Source organism: Puma concolor, chromosome E4 (assembly GCF_028749965.1).
Source record: "Puma concolor isolate L17-30 chromosome E4, mPumCon1.1.hap2, whole genome shotgun sequence".
NCBI lineage: Eukaryota > Metazoa > Chordata > Mammalia > Carnivora > Felidae > Puma > Puma concolor.
In genome coordinates, this window is record NC_141683.1 from 1,999,727 (window position 1) to 2,009,443 (window position 9,717).

General features: G+C 67.2%; 2 protein-coding genes across 2 annotated transcripts in view; both read right to left on the minus strand.

Annotated features, from left to right (window-relative positions):
* Positions 1-196: 196 nt before the first annotated feature.
* On the minus strand, positions 197-4,631 carry PAQR6 (progestin and adipoQ receptor family member 6). The gene is given in 12 exon segments (XM_086694802.1): positions 197-909; positions 911-1,006; positions 1,009-1,109; positions 1,419-1,464; positions 1,466-1,570; positions 1,654-1,750; positions 2,140-2,271; positions 2,387-2,590; positions 2,671-2,759; positions 2,761-2,799; positions 3,228-3,304; positions 4,541-4,631. Coding segments are annotated over 11 exon segments (1,038 nt in total). The 5' UTR covers positions 3,279-3,304; positions 4,541-4,631; the 3' UTR covers positions 197-831.
* A 1,061-nt stretch (positions 4,632-5,692) lies between these two features.
* The window catches only part of SMG5 (SMG5 nonsense mediated mRNA decay factor), a 23,991-nt gene continuing 19,966 nt past the window's right edge, over positions 5,693-9,717 (minus strand). Inside the window, 8 exon segments of the mRNA XM_086694115.1 lie at positions 5,693-6,971; positions 7,166-7,210; positions 7,212-7,256; positions 7,258-7,306; positions 7,630-7,704; positions 8,530-8,620; positions 9,038-9,197; positions 9,657-9,715. Of these exon segments, the coding sequence (XP_086550241.1) occupies positions 6,888-6,971; positions 7,166-7,210; positions 7,212-7,256; positions 7,258-7,306; positions 7,630-7,704; positions 8,530-8,620; positions 9,038-9,197; positions 9,657-9,715 (608 nt within the window). The 3' untranslated portion in view covers positions 5,693-6,887.

The window sequence follows — 9,717 nt, forward strand, 5'->3', positions numbered from 1 at the left end:
GCCCCCGGCATCCCCGCTGCTCCAAAATAAACTCCAGAAGAGGAATTGGTGGGGGCTGTGAGTCTCTGTCCACCCGTGGACGTCCGTGGCTTCCGTGGCGTGGGAGGGGAGGGAGGGGAGGGAAGGGAAAGTGCGGGCGGGGACGGGAGTGGAGGGGCGGTGTGAGCTCTTTGGTCCCAGAAAGTGCTTCCCAAAGTCCGCTGTTGACTTATTTATTTGTACTGTACTCGCCTCATCTGGAAGCGTCGAAAGCAGCTTCCTAAAAGTCTTATTAGGATTCCCCCTCGAGCCCAGCACCCCGTCCCCCCCACAAGCCCCTGCACCAGCCACGGACGCCCAAATTTAGACCCAAGGTCCTGGACACCTTGAGCACACGGCTGTGACCAGGACCGACAGACCACATCCCTGTGGGCAAACAGCCCGTTTGGGAGGCGAGGGCGCCAGCGGGCCTCCGGCGCAACAAGCACGCGAGGCAGGCCTAGGTTAGTCGTGTTAGTGACCCCCCCTGGGCTCAGCAGAGACTCGTAGGCAGGAAGGGACCAGGTGTCGGGGCCCCAGCGCCTCCCCCTCCCAGCCTCCAGCCGGGGCGCTCCAGCCCCGGACGCTTGCACTGCCCCTCTCAGACCCTCAGCACTTGCCCCAGCCCCCTGAGAGCACCGTCACTGACCCCTCCTGCTCATGGCCAGCACCCCCCTGCCCCCTGCCCTCCTCTCCTGTGCCCCCTCCCCTCAGTCACTCTCGGCCCCCAGGCTCCGATGTGCCCCTTCTGGGCTCCTCCCCGGCATGGGTGGGGGAGGGGGGGCCTGGCCTCTGCCTTTCCCCAGGGCAGGCTCACTGCTGTTTGGCCTTCATTCCCCCCTCCGGCGGGCCACCCTGCAGCAGGGGGCACGTGCTGGGGGCCCGAAATAGGGGAGGTCGTGAAGGCGGCAATGATGAGCAGGTTCCCAGCCACCGCCAGGCTCAGCGTGGCCAGCGTGCCCACCAGGCCCAAGGGGGGCTCCTGCGCGCCGCCAGCCAGGCGCGGCGAGACCCCATGTCAGCCAGCACCGCCTCCAGCTGGAAGTGGGTGCCCAGCACCGCGCAGATGTGGAACAGCTGGTGGCTGTGGCCTGCGGGGAGGGTGGGGCAGGTCAGGGCACACGGCCCATTCCCAGGGCGGCCCGGACTCACCCTGGGACCCGTCACCCTCGTCCTCGCGGGCCTGCTGCTCCCCCCAAAGTGGGAATATGAAAACCTTCACGAAGCAGTGAAGCGAGCTGGTCTGCACGAGGCCCCTCGTGTCCTTGGCTACCGGGGGTCACCTGAGGGGGAGGGGAGCGCCGGGACCAGGGCCCCTTCCAGGAGCACTCCTCCGTCCCTCGCCCCTCGGTTCGATCCCTCGGTCCCCGCGCCCCTCCCGGGGCGGCTGCCCCTCTCACCGATGTAGTCGAAGCGCCCGGGGGCCAGCCGCTCGGGCAGGTGCGAGTGCGAAAAGGAAGCCGGTGAGCAGCGCGCAGAGCAGGTGGTAGGTGTGGCTGGAGCTCAGCGCCTCCCGCCCGCAGCTGTGGCCCGGGTCCCAGCACAGGCCAAGCTGGCAAAGGGAGAGCGGAGCTGGTGGGGGACGGCCTTGGGGAGGGGGCTCCGGGGAGGTCCGAGCCCCAGGCCCCCCTTACCCCGGTAGAACAGAGGCAGGTTGTCGAACAGGAAGGGGTAGGCGAAGGCGGCCGTGCGGAGGATCTTACTGAGCCGCGGGCTTTCCAGCTCGGGGAACCTGGGGGGCGGGAGGGAGAGGCGGTCGCCATCCTTTCTCCGGGCGGGGGCCGGGGTGGCGGTCACAGAGGGACAGGGGGCCTTTGGCCAGGATGGAATGTCAGTGCTGTTAGGGCACGTGACCCCCTCTGGAAACGGCCCACACCTGTGAAGCGGGGGACGGACGCCTGCCTCTGGCGGGGTAGCGAGAATTCGAGGGGGCGGCACAGGCGCGGCGCTGGCGAGGGGTGCGCCCCGCCCCCCCTCCGTGGCATCCTCAGCAAGCACAGGCCCTGTTACTCATGTCGGCCACCCCGAGGCGCGGGTACCCCGTCGCTCGCCCCCCGGTGTGTTCGGGGTGCCCTGTCCCGTCCCTCCGCCTTCCCCTCTCCGCACCGGCCGAGAACCCACCGGGAGTAGCAGGAGAGGCCGGTGCACAGGAAGGAATTGAGCGCGGCGGCGGGCACAAAGAGCTGGTGCAGGCGGCTGTGCAGCCAGGAGGCCGGCATGGAGTAGGCGGCGTAGGGGAAGGCGCAGCCTGGGGGGGGGAGGGGGAGGGGCGGGAGCTGAGGCCCGAAGGGGGGCCCCCCGCCGCGCCCCCGGGAGCGCCGCCCCCGCCCCCCGGAGCGACCCCCGGCCCGGCGGGGCTCACCCAGGGCTGTAGAGGCTGAGCGCGCCGTAGTCCAGGAAGTAGCAGATGTGGCGCGCGCGCGGCGACATGGAGCTGAAGGTGTGCGCGCAGCACGACGCGAAGGGGTAGAGGCAGGCGGGCAGCAGGAAGACGAGCAGCGGCCGGTGGTAGGGCTCCGCGCGGAAGCCCGGCGCCCCGCCCGCCAGCGCCAGCAGGCGCCACAGGAAGTACCTGCGGGGCAGGTGCTCAGGCGCCGCCGCCCGGCCCGCCGGCCCGCCCGCCCCGCACCCCGCTCGGGCCACCCCTCGCACCAGGTGGGCAGGAAATGAGTCCAGATGTTGACCGTCTCGTTGGTCATCTGGAAGGAGCTGAGGACACAGTCCCGGGCGGAGCTGCTGGGGGCGGCGGTACCCTGACATGATGCCGTCTTCCCAGAACACCTGTGCGGTGGCGGGTGGGACAGAGGGGCGTCATTGTGTCCGACCCTTTCTCTCGCCGAGAGCTCTCGGAAGCAGCGTTCAAGAGAATGGGCTGGAGGTCGCAAAGGCCTCAAAAGCCAAACCGACCGTCCCCCCATCTTACCACGGGCAGATACCCAGAAAGCAGATGAGAAACAGTAGAGCGGGTGGAGGGGACCAGATAGGAGGGGGCGGGAGGGGGGCGGCACAGACTGGGCGCCCTGAGGAAGGAGGGGATTCTGGAGGGAGGAGCGTCCTGGGCTCCGGGGAGGGGTTGCCAGCCAGGTCCTCAGCAGGGCGACGGCAGGGACGAGCCGGCCAGCAGGAAGGACTTCCCCAGCGGCTCAAAGAGAAGAGCCTCTGCCCCAGTCGGCACTGGGGAGGGGGAGTCGATGGGTCAAGCCCCTCACCCGAGGGACCTGGTGGATGCGAAGGAGTTGGGGCAGCTTGAGACTGAGCATGGTGACCCCGGCACCTCCACGCTGACCTGGAGACAAAGTGCGGGGTGAGGGGGGATCAGGTCTCCGCATCCGCAGGCCCCTCTCACCCAGATCCAGGCCGGGCCTGGTCACCGGGCCCCGGGGTGGGCTGTGGGCACCTACGTGCGTGCGGGTGGGAGCTGGCCACTGAGCTGCTTCCCGCAGGCCGGGGAGGGGCGGCGGCCCCGCTTCCCCCGACTCTCCATCCCAGCCGGGAGCGCTCGGTGCCCCAGAGGGGCTGCTCAGCCTCAGCCCAGGACAGAGCGAGCGCAGGATCCTCCCCATTTGGAAGGCTGCCTCGGTGAGTGGCCCGAGACCCTGGACCTAGGCCCCCCCGCCCCCAGTTTTTTTGTTCCCCGGAGAACCCTGACTCGTGGAGGTCAGCGCAGGGAGGGCCCCGGCACCCCCGTGCCACCATCAGAAAGCCCCTCGGCCCGCAGAGCCTGGCTGAACAGAGGAAACTTATGACGCTGGCGGAGAATTCCCGGAGAGGCCAGATGGCCGCGGGAGGGGCGAGGAACCGGGATGCCTGGCTCTCCTCTAAACACTACGCTCGTACCCCGGGGTCCCCGACCCTCCTGAGCCCCCGTACCCCTCGGCTCCAGACCTGCGCGCCGCCTCCGGGTGGCCGCGGCTCTGCCGCCCCGCCGGCCTCTCCCAGGCACATTCCTTGGCACCGGTGGAGGGGCTGGGCCAGCCGGGCGGGTGGAGCCGCCCCGGGGGAGAGAGAGTAAGACCCTCCCTCCCCAGGCCCCCAACTTCCCTGCAACAATACGGCCCAGCCCCGCCCGTCTTCCTGCCGCCAGCCGGGCCAGGCTGTGTCTGCGCCGCGCGCGCGCCGGACCCCGGCGCTGCTGGGTCCCCGCCCCCCCCCCCCAGCCTCCCCTGCTGCCAGGCCCTCTGCCCCTGAGCCGGGTGCCGGGTCTCCGATCCCCGTGCCCTGGCCGAGCTTTTAGGTGAGGCCCCCGAGGGCACCCCCGCGCCCCCAGGAGTGGGATGGGGGTGGTGTGGCCTATCCTGCGCGCCGCCCACCTCCCCACCTCCCCCGGGAGGGACGGGTGGCAGCGAACACGGAACACGCCGGGGGCCTAGGTCCCCGCAGAGTCCCTTTCCCCCTTTGCGGGAGGGCCTAGGGTCTCTGGAGTAGTTTGTGCCGGAGGCGTGGAGACAGAGGAGGGGCGGGAGCAGTCGCCCTAGCTCCGGTCCCCAGAACGGGTGTCACAGCCTCAGGGGAGCGTCCTTACCCAGAGCTCGGGGGGGAGGGGGCGCTCCCAAGCCTGTGGGTCCACGGGCCCAGGGCCGCTCCGGCAGAGTCCCAGGCTCCGCCAGCCAGGCTGCCGCGAGGGAGAGAGTGGCAGGCGGGCCAGGCCTGGGCGGCTAGTGAAACAAAAGGGAGCCAGGGAACAATCCCAGCCTTGTCCAGCCCCCCAGGGAGCAGCTCGGGGAGGGGGGGGGGGGGCGCCCCATTAGCAGGCAGCTCACTCGGCCTCCTGCACACAGCCAGCCCCTCCAGCTCGACCCAAGCCCACTGAGACCAGAGCGGCCACAACCGTCTGGAGCCCCAGCTGGGACCCCCAGCCGGGACCGCCGCCAGGGCGACGGGATCTTTCAGACCAGGCTGCACCGGGTGCCAGGTCCTCCCAGGAGCAGGTGGCTCTGCCTGAGGCCTGAGGCCCAGGCACCGGAACCCCACACCTGATTTGTGACTTCAGAGAGCACCTCTCAGCAGCCAGGGCCGGGCAGAGACCAGAGCAAAGGCCTTTACCGAACGCTGGTTCAAGCACAAGGGAACTGCCCACCGTGTTCACTCCCCAGACACACATTGACGTGCCTGTCCCTGCAGAGGGTCGGGGACTGAGGGCCCGGAGGCTGCTCTCCAGGCTCACCGCCACGTCCCCCCTTGAGGAAGAGCATGTGTCTGACTTAGAAGGGCCAGCAGGAGCAGCGAAGTGCCCCGGGGGGGGGGGGGGGGGGGGGGCTCACTGGTTTTCACGCAGCCAGCACCCCAGCAAAGGCGCCAGCTCAGCTCACGGGGCCAACAAACCGGACGGCGTCCTTCACAAGAGCATCTCCGGAGCTTTCTCCTGAGTTGCCGGCATCTTGAAAAGCCGCTTCAGCAAGAAACCTCCAACATCCCCAATACAACCGTGCAGAACGGAGGTGCCTGGGTGGCTCAGTCAGTTAAGCCACGGATTTCGGCTCAGGTCGTGATCTCGCCATTTGTGAGTTCAAGCCTCACGTGGGGCTCTGTGCTGACAGCTCGGAGCCTGGAGCCTGCTTCGGAGTCTGTGTCTCCCTCTCTCTGCCCCTCCCCCCCCACTCTCTCTCAAAACTAAATAAAAAATATGTATTTAAATTAAAAGAAAGTGTACAGAATGGCACCAGGAGACAGGGAGTGGGCTTCGAGGGGTCTTTATTAAGTGATGCCTTAGTCTCAGTCTCTGCCAGGGACTGGGAATGGGGGTGACCCCACTCCCCCTGGTTGTCCCAGACACGCGGTCTTAGAGGAAGGAGACAAGAAACCCGCTTTCCTCTGAGAACAGCCTGGGAGGCGAGGCTAGTGCTGGGGGAGTGCGGCAACAGAGCCAAGACCCCCAGGCCCCCTTGGCCAGCCCCAGGGAAAGGGACCCTAGGGGGTCCCCGGCCGGGGCCCCCCCACAACCTGCACTCGATGCTCCGCCCACCCGCCCTGAGCTCTTCATGATCTCAGCTCCCACTTCACCTGCCACTGGCCCCAAGAGCCCCGGCTCAGCCCCTCCAGGACAGCGGGCCCCTGACCGGGCAGCTTTAAGGGCCCTCGACAGTAAGGGGGCCGGCGGCCTCACACCGCACCCCCTCCTCGTACTGGCATCCCACTCGGCCCCGCATACGCCCACTGGGCGGGTGGGCCCAGGAGCCCTCACTGGCACACAGGCCTGCTCCCTGCCCTGGAACCGGACAGATGGAGAGAAAGCAGACGCGGGGCAACCGGGTGGGCGGGCCCCTGCGGCGGCAGGAGGGGCGCAAGCCCTGGCTCTGCTAACGGTGCGGGCAGCCCCAGGCCCCTCTTCTCGAAGAGTCCCCAAGGCTCCAGAGCTGCCCAGCCTGCGCAGAGGGAGAACGGGAGGTCCTTGAGGAGGAAAGGGTCCGCACAGAACCAGTCAGATGTCTGGTGTTACCCAATTCTTCCCCCAGTGCCGGAGGGTCCGCCCCGGCCCCGACCACCCTGCACCGTGAGGAAGAGGGGCCCTGCCGCCCCTCCCCCTCGGAGGTCCACAGACCGCTCCCGTGGAACACAGACGCCCGTGCCTGCCGCCTGCCCCCGGGGACAGCAGGGGGCCGAGGCAGAAGGGCGGGCTGGGGGCCCACAGGCCTCTCCTGCTCCAAGCACTTCCCTTGCTTTCCTGACGTCTTGACAACAAGGGGACCCCGCCCTCCCAGCCGGCTCCGGGCCCTCCCTGCGGCTCCCGGGCCCTCCCTGCGGCCTCCTTTCTGCGTTCGTGCGTGAGTGAAGTCTGCGTGTGGTGGGGTGACTACAGGTGGCGGTCCTGGCTGCCAGGGAGGGCAGGAGAGATCTGGAGTCAGCCCCACTGCAGGGCCTGGGGGTCCATCTCAACCAATCTCCTTCCACTGCTTGTAGAAATCCAGAACATTCTTGATGTCCACACTGGCGTGTGCAGCGGCCTGCAGGGCTGCCTGAGGAACGGGAGGGGGGCTGATGGTGGGGGCCTGACCTCCTGAACTCCAGGACCATTCGCAGGGTGGGGGGAGGGGCGGCAGAACGAGGAAAAAGTACCCGTACAGAGTAGTCGGGGGGGGGGGGGGGTGGTTTCTACTCTGGCACCCCTTCCCCGTTCACCCCCCGCCCCCCAGCTCCCCCTGTGACCCACCTGCATAGGGCCTGACAGCGCACTGGGGTCATCCAGTGGGAGGCCCCGTGACAATGGTCACCATGCCGCTTGGATCCTCCTCACCTGCCCCCCTGGGCCAGGGTCAGCTGTTTGCAGCTGTCCAGGATCTTATAGAGGGTCCTGGTAGGAGGAGGAGGAAGAGGGCCGAGCCCCGCATTAGAACCTGGACTCCAGGATCACCAGGGCACGGGGGAAGCTGGGGACAGGGAGGGCAACAGGCAGTCAGGGGCAGTGTTTCTGGAAGGTGATGCTAGACGGTGTCCAGCGGGCCCACGTACACTGAGCAAGGACACCAAGACTCTCAGGGCAACGGGGGGGTCTGGGGCTGCAACTTCTTACTCCCTCTGAGGGGGACGTGAACAGGTGGCCCTGGGCTGGCCCTGCTCAGAGAGCAGCGAGGCAGCAGCGACCTGAGGCCCAGGAGCGCCGGGCTGACGTCTTACCAGGCATCCGCATCCTGCCTCTTCAGCTTGTGCCTCTCGAAGCTCTTTCCCACCTCTTTCTGGCAGCGAATATACCTGGGAAGGAGGCGGCAGAGGGAGGTGGGGGGTCAGAGGAGAGGGCGGGCGCCTCACACAAAGCACCTCATTGTGGCCCCGGGGAGGGGGAGGGGCGCCTCCCCTCCCTTCGCAGCTCTGTTCGGAGCCATTTCCAAGTGGCTTCCCGGCGGCTGAGCCCAGCTTGCTTTTCCTCCCGATAACACGGAGCGTTTGGTTCCTCCCAGGGGAGGAGCTGGAAGAGGAGAAGCGGCGGGATGCTTTTCAAGTCAGGGGCTTCTGGAGACCAGGCCCAGACAAGCGGGCTTTGTGCAGCTTCCTGGGCAGGCAGAGGCAGAGGCAGAGGCGGGGGGAGCAGGGGCCGGCCTCTCCCTCTTCCGCACCCGCCGCCGCCCGCCGCTCTTCTGGCCCCAAAGCCCAGAAAGAAGGGCCCGCACTGGACAGAGCGCCGACCCACTGCCACCTGCTCGTCCCCGCACGGCTCCGGCGGGATGTGCGCGGGCCAGAGGAGGCGCTCCCAGTCCGGGAAACTCTGCCACCGGCCCGAGCCTAGAGCAGGAGCGACTCCTGCAGAGGAGCCCGCGGCCTGCGGTCAGAGGTCTGCCCCCATCTCCCTGGTGATGCTCTCTCCCGGCTGCCCCAGAGGCAGACACACTGCAGGTCAGAACGCCCCACGGGGCTCCAGGCCCCACTGACCACCCTCCATCCAGTCTCCGGCCTGCCTTCCCGCACAGTGAGCAGGATTACAAGCGTGTGTCTCACCCAAGGGAGCGAGAGCAAACATGCGTCTGTCGACTGGGAGACCGACACGGGGCTTAGGAGTCACCCTGCCGGGGCCCCACTCACCTGTTTCCTTTTTTAAACTCTGCCTCCAGGTATCGGATCCCATCCCGGGCCCCTGGGTGTTCCTTCTTCAGCAAATCCAAGCCGTCGATCACTGGTGGGGGAGGTGGAGGTGGGGAAGGACAAAACACATGAGCCCGTGCCTTGGTGGCGTGGGGCCCTGCAGGAGGCCATCTGAGCCCGTTCCAGCACGTGCTGCAGGAAAAGCGGGGACTGTGGCTCCTATGGGGCTCCCGAGGCCTTTCAGAGTACAACCTGCGAGCGATGTACCTAGCGATTTACCAAGTGCGTTCACTTAGACTTTTCTGTTTCTCCCAACTGTCTCATAAGTCAGAGTTAAACAGAGATTGTCACACACACTTCACAGCTGAAGAAGACTGAGCTTTAGAAAGGTGGCAGGACTTGACTGAGGCCGCTGTGTGTAACCCGGGCCCCCATGAGGGTCTCTCAATTGTAAACCCAAAGCCTCTCGTGGCCACACTCTGTCCCCCCACCTGCCCAGCATGCCCACCTGTCCTCGGGATGATGACGATGAAGCGGCCACTGGTGGCCAGCTGGCGGATAACCGGGAGGTGGTGGCAGAGGGCCTGGGTGTCGGGGACGAGGTAGGGAGACATCGCCGACTGGGCCTTGGGCTGCTGCAGGCTCCCTTCTAGCTGAGAGACCTCGAGCTGGGGAGAGAGGCAGAGTGTGGGGCTGGCGTGGGCCTGCAGCCTGGGGCAGGCAGGGGGAAATGGAACCCAAGAGGGTTCTTGCGTGGACGGGGGACTCCTTGTACCAAGGGGCCTTGGAGAAAAAGGAGACAGAAAGAAGGATAAGGGAAAGAGAAAGACAAGGAACAGACCAATGAAGGCCGAAAGGGCATTAAGCCTCAGTGAGGAAATGAGAAAGGGAAGGTGGTCTGAGAGGTGATCTGGGTCAAAGTAAAGGCCACTATGGAATGGGGAGGCAGAACAAAGCAGGATGGGGGGTGGGAGGCATGGATCAGAGCAGGGGTGGGGGTGGGGGGGACAGCAGGACGGGGGTGGGAGTGCGGGGGACAGGAGGACGAGGTGGGGGCGGGGGTGGGGGGGGACAGGAGGATGGGACAGGAGGACGGGGCAGGAGCACCCCGAGCCCTGACCACTCACCTGGAGTCGTAGCTGGGCCATGTCCCGCATCAACCTGTTCCGACGTGCTTCCTCCTGAGCC